Source organism: Balaenoptera borealis (genome assembly GCF_965194805.1).
Source record: "Balaenoptera borealis genome assembly, chromosome: 5".
In the NCBI taxonomy this organism is placed as follows: Eukaryota; Metazoa; Chordata; class Mammalia; order Artiodactyla; family Balaenopteridae; genus Balaenoptera; species Balaenoptera borealis.
Genome location: NC_138862.1, coordinates 48,050,106 through 48,070,235, shown reverse-complemented (window position 1 = coordinate 48,070,235; position 20,130 = coordinate 48,050,106). Strand labels below are relative to the sequence as shown.

General features: G+C 42.5%; 2 protein-coding genes across 10 annotated transcripts in view; both read right to left on the bottom strand.

Moving 5' to 3' along the window:
* Window positions 1-10,535, bottom strand: part of LOC309628827 (cell cycle control protein 50C-like) — a 33,297-nt gene extending 22,762 nt beyond the window's left edge. The window contains 2 exon segments of the mRNA XM_082392249.1: window positions 4,073-4,183; window positions 7,648-10,535. Of these exon segments, the coding sequence (XP_082248375.1) occupies window positions 4,073-4,183; window positions 7,648-7,878 (342 nt within the window). The 5' untranslated portion in view covers window positions 7,879-10,535.
* A 146-nt stretch (window positions 10,536-10,681) lies between these two features.
* Window positions 10,682-20,130, bottom strand: part of CMSS1 (cms1 ribosomal small subunit homolog) — a 393,486-nt gene continuing 384,037 nt past the window's right edge. For all 9 annotated transcript variants that reach the window (XM_082392182.1, XM_082392183.1, XM_082392180.1 and 6 more), the window contains 4 exons: window positions 18,716-18,776; window positions 18,174-18,261; window positions 13,179-13,267; window positions 10,682-10,991 (listed from right to left, as the gene is read on the bottom strand). In XM_082392182.1, the coding sequence (XP_082248308.1) occupies window positions 10,908-10,991; window positions 13,179-13,267; window positions 18,174-18,261; window positions 18,716-18,776 (322 nt within the window). In that variant the 3' untranslated portion in view covers window positions 10,682-10,907. The remainder of the gene's footprint in view (window positions 10,992-13,178; window positions 13,268-18,173; window positions 18,262-18,715; window positions 18,777-20,130) is intronic.

Below are 20,130 nucleotides of genomic sequence, written 5' to 3'. Positions count from 1 at the left end.
CTGGGTAGTAGCAGCAGAGGTGGGCAGAGGTGAGCAGACTCTGGATATATTTTGAAGGTAGAACCAATAGGATGGATTGGATGCAAGGTGTGAAAGAACGAAAGGAGTCAGGAATGACCCCTGGGCTTTTAGCCTGAGCACCAGAAGGACAGAGTTCTTTTCAACTGAGATTGTCTGTGGGTGGAATAGGGTTTTTTGGGGGATGGGCGTAGAGTAAGTAAGGGGAAGAAGTGGATATTAGTTCAGTTTTAGAAACATTGAGCTGAGATAGAAAACAGAGCATTGGTAATCGATAGCATTTAAACCTAGGAGGTAGATGATGTTTCCAAGGAGGTGAGTGCATACGGAGAGGAGATGAAGACTGAAGGCCATGACTAAAGCCCTGCAGATCTCCACATAAAGAGTTTGGGGAAAATAGGAGGAACAGCAAAGGAACCAAAGAAGGGCAGTCAGGGGACTTCCCTGGTGGCGCAGTGGTTAAGAATCCGCCTGCCAGTGCAGGGGACGTGGGTTCGAGCCCTGGTCCGGGAAGATCCCACATGCCACGGAGCAACTAAGCCCATGTACCACAACTACTGAGCCTGTGCGCTAGAGCCCACAAGCCACAACTACTGAGCCCACGTGCCACAACTACTGAAGCACACACGCCTAGAGCCCGTGCTCTGCAACAAGAGAAGCCCCCACTCGCCACAGCTAGAGAAAGCCCGTGAGCAGCAACGAAGACCCAACGCAGCCAAAAATAAATAAATTAATTAAAAAAAAAAAAGAAGGGCAGCCAGCGAGCAAGGGGGAAAACCAAGAGAGTAAGGTCTCCTGGAAGCCAAGAGAAGAAAGCATGTCAAGGACGAGGGAGTGATTGCCTGTGTCCAGTGGGTGACAAAGCACTGAGGATGGAGCACTGGATTTATCCACAAGGAAGTCATTGGTAACCCCGCAATGTCACCGAGTGTTAGGGCCATGGGTGGGTCTTTGTGAGTGAGAAGAGAGGAACTGGAAATACCCAAGAGAGATGACTCCTCTGAGGAGTTTCCCTGCTAATGGGAGGAAAGAAATAGGCAGATAGCGGGCAGGGAAATTTGGGAGAATAGAAGAGTACTTCGTTTTTGTTTTCTAAAAGATAGGTCAAATAATATGTTTGTGTGCTGACGGGAATGATCCAGTAGAGAGAAAATTTGATGATATAGAGAGGTGACAACTGCTGAGTTAAGCCCTTATAAAGGCAAGAAAGGCTGGCATCTATCACACAAGAGGAGAGGTGAGCCTTCAGATGGGAGCATGGGTGGTTCACCTGTGGTAACAGGTGGGAAGGTTGAGTATGTAGTGCAGATACGTCTGGATGTGTAGTTGTGTGGTGTGGCATGTAAAGCATGGTCCCTTTCCTCAGGGAGGTTCCTGTGAATAGAGGAAATGAGTCTACAGGATATTATATGGGCGATTGTAAGTCCATAAGAAGAGTTGAAACAGCCTTCTCAGGATACAAATGTGGGCAAATTCTTGCTGGAGACATGAGTGGAAAGGAGGCTCAAGGAAGTGTTTGGATATTAGTGGCTTAAAACAAGTGAGATCTTACAGGTGGGAGTGAGAGGGGAGACTTTCTAGGCAAAAGAACAGCAGGAACATAAAGAGTTGCATCATGGAAAAGCAAGTTGGTCAGTTTGGCAGGAGTACAAGGTCTCCTGCAAGGATAAAGATGAAAAAAGGTGGCTGGGCCTCAGGTATTGAAAAGTAATCTGAAAGAGGGCACATTTTGGGGGACAGGGTGTGGTCTACTGATTTGGCAAATAACAACTGGCTAAAAGTAGGAGAAGCCAAAGGCTAGATGTGCAGTTAAGGTGGCTGTGATACTAGATCAGGAGGGACTGAACTGGGGCGACACCAAGAAAATGGAGTGAGAAAGTGGTTGGGAGAGACAGGGATTGCAGAACAGTAGCCACACATCAGAGGTCTGGATGAGAAAGGAGTGGGCGGGGTAAAGTCAAGGAGGAAAATTTTGAGTCTTGGTGATGGGATCTTTCCCAGAAAGGGAAGTAAGGAGGGTTTTTCAGGAGATGACGATGAGTCTGGTATGGGGAGGAAGCAGGGCCTTGAGGATGGGATGTTCAGTGACAAGCTCAAGAGAAGGCCTGCCTGCACATGAAACATCCCATGCAGAGTCATCTATGCAGGGGAAGAAGGGGAGACGGGTCAGGTTAGGGAGGAGGTGCTACGGGAGGAGAGGTGCGGAGTCCAGAGGACAGGACAGGACCTTTGAAAAGTTTCAGGAAATACATTTTCTTTTTTTATAAATTTATTTATTTGGCAGCATTGTGACTTTGTTGCTGTGCGGGCTTTCTCTAGTTGCAGCGAGTGGGGGTTACTCTTTGTTGCGGTGCACGGGCTTCTCATTGCTGTGGCTTCTCTTGTTGCGGAGCATGGGCTCTAGGCTCGCGGGCTTCAGTAGTTGTGGCTCATGGGCTCTACAGCACAGGCTCAGTAGTTGTGGCACACGGGCTTAGTTGCTCCGCGGCATGTGGGATCTTCCCGGACCAGGGATCGAACCCATGTCCCCTGCATTGGCAGGAGGATTCTTAACCACTGCGCCACCAGGGAAGTCTCGAAATACATTTTCATTTCATTGAGTCTTTGCTACCTAGTAAGACTGTGGTGGCCCTGAAAAGGTGCCTCTTGATCTCCTACTGCAGGGAGCGTAATCGAGGGGTGGACGCGGCTGCTGTGCTCTGAGGTCATCCTATGTTTGCACCAAGGCCATGCTTCCCGTTGCTGCTCCCAGACAACGGCTCAGCAATAGGGATACTGAGGCAAGGACTCTCTGTTGGGCTTGCTGAAACTTTCTTAAGAATACTCTGGGGGCTTCCCTGGTGGCGCAGTGGTTGAGAATCTGCCTGCCAATGCAGGGGACACGGGTTCGAGCCCTGGTCTGGGAAGATCCCACATGCCACGGAGCAACTGGGCCCGTGAGCCACAATTACTGAGCCTGCGCGTCTGGAGCCTGTGCCCCGCAACAAGAGAGGCCGCGATGGTGAGAGGTCCGCGCACCGCGATGAAGAGTGGTCCCCACTTGCCGCAACTAGAGAAAGCCCTCGCACACAAACGAAGACTCAACACAGTCATAAATAAATAAAATAAATAAAAGAACGTGAATTTCTTAAAAAAAAAAAAAAGCAGCTAGACAGGAGAAAAGCTTTAGAAAACAAATTGCTTCTTTTTAAAAAAAAAAAAAAAAAAGAATACTCTGCAGTCTAAGACCTGTCTTCCCTCCTCCCTCCCCTCCTCCCCATCTCTCTACCCTCCTCTCCCTCTGTCCCTCCTTCCTTCCTACTCTGCTTCCCTCTCCTTCCCAGGGGTCAGAGCTGTGTTGTGGTCTGACAGCTCTCCCAGCCTCCTCCAGCTTCCTCCATATTTTCCCTCGCAGGCAGTTCCCCCAGTAAATCTCTGGCATGTCTAATCCTGTCTTGGCATCTGCTTCTCAGAGGACCTGGACTAACATGAGACTTTAATCAGCCCAAAAGCAGGGATGTCTCTTAATATTTCTGTGGCATTTCTCACAGTGCCTGACAGCCAGGCCAAGAGTCGCCTTAGGGATTAGGCAACTGCACGTGTAGAAGGACTAGGAGGGGAGGACGCAAGGAGAGTCCCAGGTGTGTGACCTTTGACACTAACTCACTGTGTGACCTTGGCCAAGTCACTTAACCTCTCAACCCATTAATCTCCTCACTGTAAAATGAGTGGTTAGATTCAGTGATTTCTATGGTCCCCTCCTGTGTTGACATTTGGCATAGAACCTGTTTGATTGATGTTAAGAATTGTTACAAAGTTGGGTGGGTAAAGAATCTGGAAATTTAGACACAAGGAGAAGAATGAAATTCCAAAGAAAAAAAAGGGGGTGGCGGGGGGAGAGTCGCACATGAGCTCAATACTTTATAAGATCCCTGCCCCCCCCATTCCCACCCTGCGTTATTTCTTGTATTTTCAGTTTTGGAAAGCATTTGGTGGAGATCATGAATTTACTGCCACATGTTAAATAGGAGTAGAGCAGCGTATAGCCAATTGAAGGCTCTTGAATCTCACTTACCTTCATTGTCTCTGGAAGGAAAAAGGGAATAGAGCAGTTGCATTCTTTGTCAAAATTAGCAGCATTTTCCCGCAGTTTTGCACAATTTGCACATTTTTCTGTGTAATTAATCTGTCAGGCAGGGAAAATAATAATTATTAATTAAAAAGGGATGTGAGTACATATCTTAAAATTAAAGTCCTAAGTCCATCAAAGTCTCCAAGCTTTCTAGGTCAAGGGCGCTATCTGGGACATGAACCAAGGGCAGCTCTGCGGATGTGTGGGACGAGTGGGTCTCCTTACAGCCTTTCATTTGGGGACCCAGCTGCATTTTGCCACTTACCTGGAGTTCAGGGTTTCTACTACATATTTATGTAACCTGCTGTGATGAAGCCTTATGCCTCCATCATAAAAAGTTACCATTAGGAAAATATTAGTCAGTGACTCATGAGAACTGGGCCTGCAGCCTGAGTCTAATCAGCGTTATGGGAAAGTCACTTCACTGTTTTTCCATTTTATTGTATGGAAAATATTTATACTAGTGAATTATTCTACATGGTATCTAGAGGAAGTTATTAAAAATGACCAAACATAGAAAAAAGAAGTGTTTCTAAAATGTAGAGTTATCGATGTATGTGAAGCAATTGTTTTTAAAATGTTGTGATATTGTTTTTTAAAAGTTAAATTCTGTGCAAAATGGTATAAATGGACTCTTTAAAAAAGGATAGTGTGTCCCGAATGGGCAAATCCTGTGAGCTCTGGCTCAAGGACTCAGTTATGTGAAGATGGAACTGGAAGGAGAGTGGGGAAGGGGGGCTCCGAGAGAGGCCACGAGGCTGTGCGTTTCCCTTCTGCTCCAGGAAACGCTCATCCCAGGCTCCCAGGGCTGGCTGTGAGGTGCTGCTGGTCGCTTCTGCTTTTTCCTCACTGTGTTGAGGAGTCATTAGAAACGTCTGGGAATGGGAAAGGAACAGGGAAGCAAGGGACTGGCTTTCTCTTCGGTAAATTGCCAATGGGATTTTAGATTCTTTGGGAGAGAAGAGTAACAAGAAAGAAAGAAGGAATTTTGAATGCTTGCAAAGTCACTGGGTGTTTGGAAGTCAAAGAGGTAAAGTGTGAATACTAAATTAAAGATTAGCCAAAAGGCTACTTAATTGTACTTAGATGCTTATATTTACTTAAATCATTCTTTAAGTATGCAGCAAGACTTTAACTATTATTTTAAAAAATACTGATGCCTTTTCTGTTAGTGACACTGCATTCTAATTTTTAAAAAGCATTAAAGAACAGGGCTGTATCTAACTGAGACCTATCAACAGCACACTGAACTGTGACTGAGGAAACGGGTGCTAGTTCAGCCAGTCTCTGATCCTGAGTTAAATACTTAACTTCCAGGGCCCACATTTTGTTCATCAGCATCATTTTGGCTAGCAATTAATTGATTTGTGAGGTCATTTTAGTAGTATACACACTACTCCATGGATTCTTGAGAGAGTTCTATCAACGCCGAATTAGGAAATAATGTCTTTCATGATCAAGTAATTTTTGAGTAGATGATATCCAAGGTGCTTTCTAGCTCTAAACATTTTACAAGGGAAACATGTCTTTGATCTACTGTCTACTTTTGCTGCTCAAACCTATAGCTCTAAAATGACAGCAAAGATCATAGTCTGGTCCTCACAGAATTTTGGAAAGGCAGGAATTATCATTCTTGCTTAAAGTAAATTGCAAAAAGGGCACTTTCTCGTTGTGCCCCAGGGCTAAGTGAGAAGAGGAAAGCCAGCTCAGACCTCTTCTACTAGGTGTGTGTTGACCACACTGGCCTGGGATACACACTTCATCTTACCACCCATTACAACAAAACACTTCCATGTGCAAAAGAGGATCACCCTCTATGGGTGGTTTCTGATTTTCCTGTATAAAAGCAAAGTGTTAGAAACAGTCCTATCTGAAGTGGCTTAAAAGAAAAGTCAATTGGAAAATCCCCTTAACATCATGATAAAATCATTCTGTTGAAAGTTGTTTGCAGAGTGGCCTTGGCCAACCATGGAGTGAGGTTCTCCTCACATCGCTAAGGTGACACCATTCAGCAACTGCTGTCTCTTAATGGAGGCTGCACTTCATAGAGGGTGGGGATGGGTGCCCAGAAGGGAGGAAGCTGGAAGGACATGGGAAGGGGAGGGGAAGAACCAGAAATGGGTTGGTGAAGGAGAAAATAGAACAGTAAACAGGATGAACTTTATGGAAATGAATATCAACCTTGTAAGCCAATTACTTTGCTATCGCCTTCAACAAGGCAAGTTTACTTCCCTCCTGCCATTTTGCCTTTGTCACTTGGTGGCGCCTGGTGGTTTACATTACCACACTGGAGGACTCAAGAGGACTTAGGGGCACCTGCCAGGAGCTGGGGGGTGGGGTACAGAAAATTTCAGTGGAAAGGCAAGAGAGCAGTATGTGTTGGTAGGAGGAGTGGGACCTGAAATGCAATTTTCTTCTTTGAAGTCATTGCTATTTGCCGTAATCCGTTCTTTCAGTAAGTGTGTGCCTAGTATGCACTGGTGACGTGCAAGGAAGGGGTTGTGGATGTGGCAAACAAGCCAGCCGTGGCTGAGCTCTCCATTCTTCGCACACACTACCTTACTTACTCTATCATTAGCTCATTGAGGATGGAGTTCAACTCTTACAAACCTTACTCATCTACACACCCAGAAGAACTCTGAGTACCTTCAGACACTCATGAACGTTAAATCAGGGTTGACAGACTTGGCCTTCATGGTAATTTTGCCAGTAGCCTATGTGGGGAGAGGGAATAGATGAGCTTTCCATGGCTGCCTTCAGAGTGGAGGTCATACGGTCTGGGATGTCGCATAACCTGCTCAGAGCTGATTTGCATGAAACATTTACTTAATTTATTAGACCAAATGCGGGCATGGCCTCAGACCAGATCTGAGCTCCCCCTCCTCAGACCAGCTACTGGGCTTCTCATCCTCCAACAGCTTGCTGTCAAATCGGCAAAAGGCTTGTAACTGAGGGGTTCACTGCTCAACTTCCGCTTTTCTCACTCTGAGTAGAACTTGGTTTATTTTGCTAAGTATCCTTTAGAGGCCAGAAAGATTTGTGTTCTTGCCTTTCCTGGATTAAAGTGATGATCTCAGATGGAATTTATTTGCAAAGGGAAAGACACAATGCTTGAAAGTGGGGCAAAATTGAAGACCTATATCTTTGGCTCTTCGCTCTTTTTATCAATATGATTCACGGGTCCCTGGCAGTCATTTGGTCTTGCCTCTCCTCCCGCCTCCACCAGTCACTTGCTCAGTACTCTGACAGCATAAAAAGCTCCTGACTTTGCCAGGCCCCTGTAAACAAATGTGGCTGAACTGACCAGTGTGAGAGTGATTGTCCTCCAGAGGGAGAAGGGATGAACAAAGCCACCACATAGAGGCTCTTTCACCATCTGCACCTGCCAGCTGAAAAAGGGATGCTCCAGTCTCATCCACTTCCCTGTCGAGGGGCTGGGTTTTCAAACTGACCACTCTTTATAGTCCCAAAGCTGAAAATTCTTAGAAATTGCAGCAAAAAAGTCAGATGGGACACACCTCTACTTCCTTGATGGTCTTTGCAGACAACAGAAGGATGACGCCCACTCCAAGGCAGAACACGCCTGTGGCAAAAAAGCCGGAGAGGATTTTGTTGGCTGAGAGCTGTAGCCGGTAGGCGGGCAACTGCTGCTGCTTCACGGCACTGCTGTCTGGCAATCCGGACTGGCAGTCCTGGGATATCCTCTTCATGGTGGTTCTGCGGGTGACCCAGATATACTTCTGAGACATTTATAACATTACTGCTCAGCGTAATACCACATAATGGTAATACTGAGAATTACGTGACTCTTCCTTTGCACTCGCGAAGTCTTTCTATTCCTGGAATTATTTCTTAACCAGACCCGATATTCAGCAGCAGCACAGCTCCCTTCGATCAGCCATTGTTGGGTATATTTTACTTAGGCTCAAAAAGCTTGTTGTGCTAACTGCCATGCCTAGGAGGAACAGTCCCCAGCAGGTCTGTATAAACCAACATCTGGCAACACTGGGAAGCAGTTACAACAGGCTATTTCTGGGACATGGTGGCTAATTCGAGGCAACCCTTCCTGAAAGGGGGAAAACGCATTTATCCTTGAGAACTTGCCCAAATCCTTCAAGATTAATACAAATAATAGAAGTGAGTGCTGTCAGCTTTTCCCAAATGTGGCTGTCCCTTAACGTGAATATAAACTAAGTTGGGAAAATGCTCTCAGATTACAGCTAACTTTGCTCTTTGTGATAATGAGGAAGGGAGAAGCAAACAGGGATTGCAGAACACAGAAGACTAATCTCAGTAGTTTCCAATTTTTTCATCCATAAGAAAGGCTCTGGCAGAAAGTGTAGATGAAAAACATCTCCTAACCTTTCCTCAAGCATGCGCTTTGAAGTAGCCCAAATGATGCAAGAGAAAGGGAGAGCAAAATAGATAATCATTTAAATGTTCAATATTGCAATATGGTATTATTGTTTTTTTTTCACTTATTTGAAATCCACTAACATCATTTTCATTACGCTATTAATAATTACTTCCTCTTCAAGATGCATTTAAGATGTAGAATTAGGATTTAAAAAAAATTAGGTAGCATGTGAGCTTCTAATTTTCCTTTTTTTATTAACATTCGGCAGAGAAGCCATGTTGGACTATTTTTGTGTTAAAGAAGACAATGACTTTGGCAAATCTACCTAGTTTAAAAGAATACAAAACAAATGCAATTACTTACACTGGGAGGTTTCCAATTCAGAGTCAAAGCTTTCCCTTGCAAAACTGGAAAAAAAGCAGAACACCAATGGGGACTTTTCAGCGAGCCATTTGAATCTGGCTTGGAGGTGGTGACGAGTATGGCTGTTGGTATCAGACAGATCTGTGTGAGAAGACGGCAGTGAACACTCCTAGTTCACATCTACTATTTGTTTTACTAAATAAACATGGTCAAGAACTTGAGTTTAAAAGGCAGTAACAGCCTGTGAGATTAGATTATGTGTGCAGAGTTGGCCTACAAAATAGCGGGCATGTTTGCAATCTAGGTTCTTGTTCCAACATTCGGCGTGATTATAGTACATATGTAACACCTACCAGAAGGGTCATGACAGTAACAAATCAAGAACAGTATTTCTTAGGCTTTTTATAAAACAACAAAACCAACCTAACCAAAATCCCAAACTAAAAGATGCTTCACAGGAGTATATTAGGGTTTTCCAGAGAAACAGAACCAATAGATCTAAATGTATATATAGATCTATCATAAAGAATTGGCTCACGTGATTACGGAGGAGGCTGGTAAGTCCAAAATCTGCAGAGCTGATGTTCCTCCAGTTTGAGTTTGAAGGCCAAAAGCTGCCATAGAACCAGGAAGAGCCGATGTCGCAGTTTGAAGGTCATCAGGCAGGAAGAGCCAATGTTTCAGTTGGAAGGCGGAATTCTCTCTTACTTGGGGGAGGGTCAGCCCCCAAAGGGCTAAGTTTAGCTATAGCTTGAATGAATTCTCATGCTGTGGTGGCTTTCTTTCTTTTTCCTTTAACTTGTTGAGCTTGAGCCAGAGTCCTGCAGGATGGAACGTGTTCCCCTATCCTTTGAATCCCCGTGTGTGGCTTCTAGCCCACAGAGGTGCACAAACAGCAAGTCGCTGGTGTGTGGAAGCATGTGATTTGCCGGAGTGTGATGTGCTACGCTGCTGGACTCCTTTAACATTTCTCAATATCTGAATGTGGAACTTCATATACCAGTAATGGCAACTGTTTGCTTTATTATCTCATTTGTTATATATGCCCGACTCCCCAGATAGATAACCATGGTGTCCTGAAGTGAATATAGGAGATCTGGGTTTGACTTCTGCTTCTGCTACTTAAAGTAGTGTGTGTCCTTTCTGAGATTCAGTTTAATCATCTATAAAATATAAATAATAAGACGTTTCCTCCAAAACTATTTTAATGATTAACTGTGACAGACTATATATATTCTTCTTAGGAAACTAAGGAGAATGACAACTATATGCAATGTGGGATCCTTCACTGGATCCTGGAATAGAAAAAGGACATCGGTGGAAAAACTGGTATAATCCAAATAAAGTCTGTATTTTAGTTAACTGTATTGTACCCATGTTGATTTCTTAGTTTTGATAACTGTACTATAGTTATACAAGACCTTAACATTGGGGGATGCTAGGGGAAGGGAATATGGAAATTCTTTATACTATTTTTGCAACTTTTCTGTAAGTGTGAAATTATCTCAAAACAAAGAATTAAATAAATGAATAAGAGTTGTAGTTACATTGTTGTCTTTTATTTGTTTACAAAGTGCCGCATATCCTTGCAGCTCTTGCCACCAGTAGTACCACCGCCACCCTTCACACTGGGACTAGGCATCACAATTTCAAATCTGTTCCACACATTCCATCTCATGAAATCCTCAGCAATCCTGCAAGACAGTATTCCCATTTCACAGTTGATGAAACAGGCTCAGAGAGGGAAGGGGCTTGCCTGAGGCTGCCCAGATGCTCTTTCCCTCTCTTGTACAGTCACATCAGAAGCCAGTTGGTGAAAGAAAAACTCAGTCTGCTTAACAAAAATCACACACAAGCCAGTGATACTTTATTATACAAGGGAGTTGGCAAAGGACAGATTCATTTTTGTAAAAGAATCCCCACCTAAGATTCCCAGTGATCCATCTGGTGATACAATCAACTTAATAAAACAATAGCTGATATTTACCAACTGCTTGCAATGGGCCAGAGCCATGCAAATCCCACCATGAAAACAGGAATTTTCATTAGGACCCAGACTTAGAAAAGGCCTAGCTTCAAAGATTCTGACTTGCATAGGCTGAGGACTCCCATTTCCAGAATTTCAAAAACCTCCTTTCTTATCTAAGTGAGAGAAAAGAAAAAAAAAAGGTTAAAATCAAGAAAAGATGGTCTTGGTGAATAAATTCAACCATCTGGAGTCCCTGGTATTTATGCAGCTGTTATGGCCAGAATCAGGAAGAGCAAAACCTGCATTTTATTCAGAGTTGAAATATTTACGTAAGTAAAGGAAGCGGTACTATGTAAGACATCAATTTCATTAAGATGTCCTTTTGTTTGTACAACATTCAACATAAAATCTCATAGAAAAATCTTTTTCAAGATATCCAAAGTGTGCCTATAGACTATATACAATATTTTAATGCAGGATAACTGTTAATAATGACATAATCACAATAAAAATAAGTATGGGTTAAAACGGTTTTTTTGAATACTATTTCTCCCTCATTATTATAATTAGAAAACTAGTGATGGTTTACTCAGGTTTAACATTATAACTGAAATAATCAAATATGACCTCACGTGCCTGACATCAAGTTGGTTAAACTAGTTTTAAAAAACCAGTCAGGGGACTTCCCTGGTGGCGCAGTGGTTAAGAATCCGCCTGCCAATGCCGGGGACATGGGTTTGAGCCCTGGTCCGGGAATATCCCACATGCCGCGGAGCCACTGGGCCCATGCGCCACAACTATTGAGCCTGCACTCTAGAACCCGCGAGCCACAGCTACTGAAGCCCGTGCACCTAGAGCCCATGCTCTACAACAACAGAAGCCACCGCAATGAGAAGCTCACGCACCGCAACAAAGAGTAGTCCCTGCTCGCCGCAACTAGAGAAAGCCCGCGGGCAGCAACAAAGACCCAATGCAGCCAAAAATAAATAAATTTATTAAAAAAAAAAAACAAAAACAGTCAGTTCAGAAGACTGTGTATGTGTGTGTGTGTGTGTGTGTATGTGTGTGTGCAGGGAACTGAGAAAATGGTTTTTAGCTTAACTCGGCAGTCAATTATAATCAGGTTTGGTCATTCTGAGGATATAGTTTTATATAGTAAATTAATTCATTCAACATGTTTGGAGGAATGATTGCAAGCTTCTTTGATAGTTACTGCCGTGATTTATTTCTGGTTGGTGACTGGCAGCCGTGTTTATTACTGCACAGCCCTATTCTCTCCAATAGCTACTTCTAAGCATCAGGCTAGATTGAAAGATTAGTCACATGATAACATGATGGGTGGCAAATCAATTTTTCTTTCTTTTTTTAAAAATTTTAATTATTTTTTAAAATCTATTTTTGGCTGCGTTGGGTCCTTGTTGCTGCATGTGGGCTTTCTCCAGTTGCGGTGAGCGGGGGCTACTCCTCGTTGTGGTGTGCAGCCTTCTCATTGCAGTGGCTTCTCTTGTTGTGGAGAACGGGCTCTAGGCACGCAGGCTTCCATAGTTGCAGCATGCGGGCTCAGTAGTTGCAGCACGCGGGCCCTAGAGCGCACAGGCTTCAGTAGTTGTGGTGCACGGGCTTGAGAGCGCAGGCTCAGTAGTTGTGGCGCACGGGCTTAGTTGCTCCGCGGCATGTGGGATCTTCCCGGACCAGGACTCAAACCCGTGTCCCCTGCACTGGCAGGCAGATTCTCAACCACTGTGCCACCAGGGAAGTCCCTCAATTTTTCACATTATGATGATAATGGATTACTTTCATAAATATATAATGAGCTAATGCTGTTGCTATTCAGTATTCAGTCGGTTTTAATCCATTGAGACATCAAAAAAATTTCCCCACTCCCCAAAACCAAAATAGCCCTCTAATTTAAGTAAGTGGGTTTTTGGGTATGTGGAGACGTAGGTTATGAGGCAAGTTTGTGCTCCCCCACCTCTAAGTGCATTTATAAGGATGAAAAGGCAAAGATGATTGTGTCTCTAAAACAAGGCACAGGGAAATATGCCAAGTCCTCTAGATCTTCCTGTTTCTCAAAGATGCAGTATAGATGTGGTCCCCAGTGGGGCAGAGGACACTGGTCATTTAATGAAGAAAAAAAGCTGATTCCTATAAAACACATGGAAAGGATACAGTTATATGTAAGGGGTTAGATGGCTTCTATAATTGTAGTTACTTCAGAGTTAAAAGAAATCATTTCAAAGGCCAGAATGTGCTGGTTCCCCATGTCAAAGACTTTACTGCTGTGTTTGAACTCAAGTTCAGATTGAAAAAAAAAAAAAAAAAGATTAAAGGCAATTGCTGGATTGCTAGTTACATGGTACCTCGGGAATGTCCATCATCCTTCTCAACTTCTGATCTCTCCAATTCCAGTCAAAAACCAGAAACTTTAAGGGGTTCAAATTAAGGCCACCTGAAAGAGACAGGGAGAGAGTTGCTACATTAAAGAACTTATGACATAAGCTTATTAAAATGATTTTTTATTCCTCTGGTTGCTTTTTTGCCTCATTTGCTCTTTTCTCCCCCAGCAACTAATCTCTGCACATTAAGTGCTGTCCCTGTCTGATGGAAAACAAATGCAGCACTCAGAGACTTACTCTCCTTACAATCTTATCGCTGATTCTCAGGGAAGAAGGGAAGCTGCTCTTGCTAAGCTCGTGAAATGCTCAAGTTCTGGCAAAGAATCAATCCCAAGCCTCCATTTCATGAAGCCCCAGAGGGTAAAGTGTCATTCCTGACAGGGATTTGATAAGACATATCCTGCAATTTGGGATAGTGACCCTTCAGAGGAGTTGAGTCCAACAGAGTCTGCATGACTCTGAAGAGGTGAGTTGGCAGAAGGATGAGGACAGGGTTGGGAGGTTAATTTCAGGCAAAAAAGAAAGTTAAGATGAATGGGCTCTATTCAAAGCCTGCTATCCTTTGAGGAGACTGGTAAACCACTTAAGGACTCATTCCTGCTGTCTTCCTGTCTATCTAGAGACAATTATGGAGGGTGGGGCTGGAGGGGACCTCAGGGATTGTCTGTTCCTCAGGGGTCTCAGAGTTGGGCAGTTAGTTTTTCCCACTCCACACGTTCTGCCCACTGCCCCAAGCTATCACACCTGGAAACATAATGAAGCCTTCCTTTATCCTGCAGCACTTCCCCTCAATACTGGTTATTTCAATAATTTCCCCTCTGCCCTAAAGACTTTTTCATGCTTCTTATAACTACGATGGCTCTTATTTAAAACTCTCTCTGTAAATTAAAAGTGACGGAAATTAAGAAAGACAATGGGTTGACAGTGTTCCCTTAAAAATAATTGACTGCTGATGGGACAGCAAACAGGTACAGCCTCTCTGGAAGGCAACTGGACATTATATAATAGGAGCTTTAAAATGCTTACTGTTTGATAAAATAATTCTCCTTCTCTGGCATATCCCAATAAAACACCAGAAACTTAAGCATAGTTACTTATAAAGATGATCACTGTGTATTACTTATAATAGCAAAACAAATTAGAAACAACCCAAATATCCTACCATAATAGAATTGCTAAACACCAATATAACTTGGGGTCAATATCCAAAATATATAAAGAACTCGTACAACTCAAGGGAAAAAAACCAAATGATTTGATTTAAAAATGGGTGGAGGAACTGAATATACAGTTTTTCCAAAGGAGACATCCAAATGGCCAATAAGTACATGAAAAGGAGCTCAACATCACTAATCATCAGGGAAACACAAATCAAAACCACAATGAGCTATCACCTCATACCTGTTAGAATGACTGTTACCAAAAAGACAGGAGATAACAAGTACAGGCAAGGATGTGGAGAAAAAGGAACTTGTGTACTGCTGGTGGGATTGTAAATTTGTGCAGTCATTATGGAAAACAGTATAGAGGTTTCTCTAAAAATTAAAAATACAACTACCCTATGACCCAGCAACTCCACTTCTGGGTATATATCCAAAGGAAATGAAATCACTGTCTTGAAAAGATATCTGCATCTCCCATGTTCACTGCTACACTAATTCCAAAAGCCAAGATTTGGAAACAACCTAAGTGTCCATTGACAAATGAATGGATAAAGAATATGTGTCACACACACACACACACACACACACACACACACACACAGAGCAGTATTATTCAGCCATAAAAAAGAAGAAAATCCTGCCACTTGTGACAACATGGAGGGACCTTGACAGCATTATACTAAGTGAAATAAGTCAGATAAAGACAAATACTGTATGATCTTCCATATATGTGGAATCTAAAAAAAACCAAAAAACAAAAATGAACTCATAGGTACAGAGAATAGATTGGTGCTGGGTGCCAGAGGTAAGAGGTGGGAGAAATAGATGAAGGTGGTCAAAAGGTAAAAACTTTCAGTTATAAGATAAGTGCTGGGGATGTAAAGTACAGCATGGTGAGTATAGTTAACAATACTGTACTGTATATGTGAAAGCTGCTAAGACAGTAGATCCTAAAAGTTCTCATGACAAGAAAAAAAATTGTAACGATATGAAGTGACTGATGTTAACTAAACGTACTGTAGTAATCATTTTACACATCACATATACCAAATCATGTTGTACACCTTGGCCAATACAATGTTATATGTCAATTATATCTCAACAAAACTGGAAAAAAACTCAATAGAATATTATGCAGCCATTAAAAATGAAAGATTAAAACTATTTCATGACAAGCAAAGTTCTCATGAGATATATTAAGTAGAGAAGACAGGTTATAAAGTTATGATATGCAGTATGATCTCCATTTATAAAAAAATATAGATAAATGCATAGAAAAAAGACTGAAAGGAAATATATTTAATATTAACTAACAAGACATTACCTCTAAAGTGACTTATTTTCTTTTCTGTACCTTTTTGCATTTTACAAAGGCTCTTATAATTAGAAAATCCCTTTCCTTATTAAATAAAATACAATTCTGTCTGTAAGTGTACTGATCCCAATGTTATGGAATATCTTTTGATGTTTGGAAACCCTCCTTAATATATCATATATATAAACATCTTAAGTCATAAACAGCTACATAAAATGAGTTACGTGCCATTTGTCTTGCTTTGTTAGACTTTCAGTTTTTGGAGTGCTGGAATTGTTCTCTTTAAACACTTTGTATGTAGCCTAACATCTGTAGTCAATGAATATTAAGCCATTCATCCAATCAGAATCAGAAGAGTTATTTTCATTAGTATTATAAATAAATCAATAGCTCCTTAAATGATTTTTCCATTCCTTAGATGAAATAAGCTTTCATGGTGAGTTTTCACAACTCTGTAGACATATAATTTCAACAATCTGGACAACTTCGTTTTCTCACTCTCTCTCTCCTTTAAATATTAAATATGGAGAAGAGTGGCCCTGTTGCCTGGGGGACCTGGAGACACATACAAAACATGTGGAATCCAGGAAGGGGAGAGGTGAGTCTTTGGCTCAGAGCTGTGGGAGAGGGAGGGCGCATCCCTGGCCTCTCCAGCTGCCCAGCCGATCTCTCCCACCTCCGCGTCTCACAGATCAACTATGAGCACCTCTCATCTGCTCCTTCGCTTTCAACACCCTCCTAGGGCCACAGGACAAAAATCCAGCCAATCACCGTGCAAGGGCCTGCCTCCAAAATCGGACTTTCTTTCCAACTGAAGCACAGGCTACCACAGCCCACGAAGTCTCCAACCAAGAAAAGTGGTCTCTTTAGTAAAAGTAATAACTAGTATTTGTTGAGTTCTTAAGGTGTAACACTCACTGTGTTTAGCTTTTTATTGGCATAACAATCCTTTGAGGTAGGTGCTGTTACTATCTCTGTCATTCAGATAAAGAAACAGTTTTAGAAAGGTTAAGAAACTTGCCAAGTCACAGAGCTGGTAAGCTGCTGGACCTGGGATTTGCATCCATAGATTTGAGTCTGCAACAGGGGCTCTTAACCTCAACACGTATTGACTACTTATTGTCTCCTTTGGATATACCCCATGTATCTGCCTGCCTGCTGTTGATTCAGCTGTTGTCCCATTCCTGAATGCTCTTCTCACATCTCCACACTTCGAAGATCCTATTTTAATCCTACCCATACTTCAAAGATCAGTTAAAGATCCTTTCCTCTGTAAAGCCTTCCCTGCAGATTCAGCCACCATAACAACCGCTCCCTCATTTCAACTCCTACAGGACTTAGAAGTGCTTGTTTGGACCTTGGCATTTACTGCCTCATGTTGTCAGTCTCATCCTATGCACATTTATCTCTTCAACTGGATCAGGAGCTCCTTGAGGGGGAAAGGCCCTGGAACCGGGAAGGCCTAGAATGAGAGATCTTGGGAGGGGCTACGTGACCCGCCAAGCTTCAGTTTTCTCTCATAAGAAATAAGAATGCCAGCCTGCAAGGATGCTATGAGTACTTCTACTCAGCACAGCACTGAGTACAAGTAGGAACTCAAAAAATATTTGTTTCCCTTCCTTGCCTGGGGCCACCAAGTTTGCTACTTCCTTGTAATTGCACAGACCTCTGCATATAGTGGGTTCACTTACCCAAGGTTTTCATCTGGAGAGAAACACTAGTATTTTTAGCTCTTGTTTGCTTCCTTGCAAATGACCATCTCTATACTGAGATACTATATTGATGAACACATTACTATTAGATATGTAAAAATCCAGGAGTAGCTCCAGGCAGTTATAAAATAAAGTTGTTAAACAAGTATTTTGGAAATGAGTATTTAAAAGAAATCTTTAATCTGTCTGGCAGGTAGAACATGTACTAAGATCATCAGCAGGTCAGCAGGTTTTTAGGCTACTGGCTTTGAGAAAATCAACAAACTATAAAAACCCACCTGTGGAGGCTGTCTGGAATACTTTCTGGGTAAAGCACTAAAAGAGAAACACGTTCGCGAGAACTGTTCTAGAATGCTTGTATTTCATCCATAGAAACTGCATTTTTGTTTCAACATATCTTCTAAACCAGCCCTCAATTGGAATGGGAGTCTTGGGGAGCCAAGACTCAATTAAGTGAGAGGGAAATATTCAACACATTCAGCTATACAAATTCCAGAGGCTGCAAACTGGTGGAATAGATTGTGGACCCACTAACCTGCTTAAAGCAACTGGAATTTGAATGTATTTAGATGGGCATAGGTACCACAGATTGCCACAGTCCTTATCATTCCCTATTGTACTACACCTGCTGGCTGGCTTTAGAGACTAAAGGCTAAGTTTCGAACTCCTGAATTAACACAGAGGTCTGGTTTCACTACATCACACATGTGGTTTCCCAATCTCACAAACACTCAGCTCTGAGTAGGAGTGTCACTACGTCTTTTCATACCTTGTTTAATGAGTTCTTTAATCCTCCCTGGAGTTCCCACACCCAGGTGTACCACATGCTTCTCCAGCAATTTTACCTGTTCCTGGACCTATTCCAAAATGGAAGAGAACAAAGAAACGAAGAGTCATTGGAAAGTTCAATCATAGTCAAATTTTGAGCATTTAATCTAAAAGCTAAGAAAGTAAAAAAGCAAATGGGGCTACTCTTGTTTAGGGTCAACTTCCAGGGCAAAGAAGGTTAACATCAAGACAGAAGAGCATCTCCCTGGAAAACTGGTTAAGTCTCCAAAGAGTCCAGGGCTCAAACCTCAGCTTCTGTATGGAAACCTCAGAGCACAGAGGAGTAGTGACTGTTGTGGGAGCAAAGGCGGGGAACGCAAAGAAAATCGGAACGGTCGTTCAGTATGTTATAAAAGGAAGGCACCGAAGAACACACTTGCTAAGGAGATACGGAAAAGAGGCTGAAGTGAAACAACTGAGGTCTGGAAGTGGCCCTTAAGGATCACTTCCACTCCCCACTAGGAACCACAGGTCCTTGCTTACCTTTATGTGTTTTGCGAATAATTTAATGACTTTGCTGTCTCCTCTGAATGCGGTCATTGACCTGATGAAAAGCAATAGATTTACGCAGAAGAAAAATCACTCATTCAGGGCCATGTGGACCACTTATTACATCTTAAGTATTACATCATATTTATTCAAAATAATATGCACATTTATGTGTGTCTATATGTACATATGTATGTGGATAGATACGCACACACAATATTCTGATTTTCAGGTTAGTCCATCTCTGGAATGAAAGTGGGGTGGCCTTTAATCAGGCATGCATCTGGGTTGGCTTCTAAGTCTCAGGCACACGGTTAACTTTACTTAGGTTTCCTTGATTATTGAAACATGTGGATTTGCCCTTCACTTGTGTTAAAATGAAAACCACAGTCCCAAAATGGTGTCACTCATGCTAAAGGCCCATGATACCGAAACCCAGATTTAATACTTCATCTAATTGCAGTTTCAACTTTTCTGAGAAACGTAATCTTAATCAACCAGTCTGGAATCTCTGGCCAAGCACCAGTAAGGTAATCTGTCCTGTGGGCTCTTTCCATACCAGAGAGGAAGATAAAACCCTTGCCATTTCTGCACCCCCCACCTAAAAAGTAGTCTTTCTTTTCTTTTGTTAATGGCTCCATTGCTCCACCCTTTTTCCTTTTTTTCTGGCTGCGCCGTGCAGCAAGTGGGATCTTAGTTCCCGACCAGGGATCAAACCCGTGCCCCCTGCATTGGGAGCACAGAGTCTTAACCACTGGACTGCCAGGGAAGTCCCTCCACCCTTTTTCCTATTAAAAACTTTCATTTTGCACAACCCCTCGAAGTGCCCTTCTAGTTGCTGGCTGGGTGCTGCCTGACTCACGAATCGTTGAGTTAAGCCAATGTGATCTTCAAATTTACTTGGTTGAATTTTGTTTTTTAACACCTGTAATACAAAAGTTCTGTATTTTAGGTCCCTGGCAGCGAATTTATCTTCAAACTCTGCAGTATAGTTCTCATAAAAAATTTGTTCGTGAGAGATATCTTAGCAGTGATGTCAGCCCGTGCTCTACAGAGCCCAAGGGCATGTATGGAGGTCTGTGTGTGGCAGCCCTGAGGGGACAGGGGTAAGCTAGCAGGGAGGAGCAGGAGGGCTTATGTCCTTCATTCAGAGCAGCCCCCCTACTTTTATGGACTTTGCAGAGTGAGCTGATCTGTAAAATTTTACATGTGGAAATGCTTTGGGTATAAATGGGTATAAAATGGGTATAAAAGAACAATCTTCTAGTTGATGTTTGGGAATAGAATATGGGAATACTGCTCAGAATATTACTTTCCTTTATATATCATTAATATACTTGAGAAATATTACTGACCAGTAGGAATAAATGAATTTACAAAATAGTGACTCATGCTACACACGTTCTGTT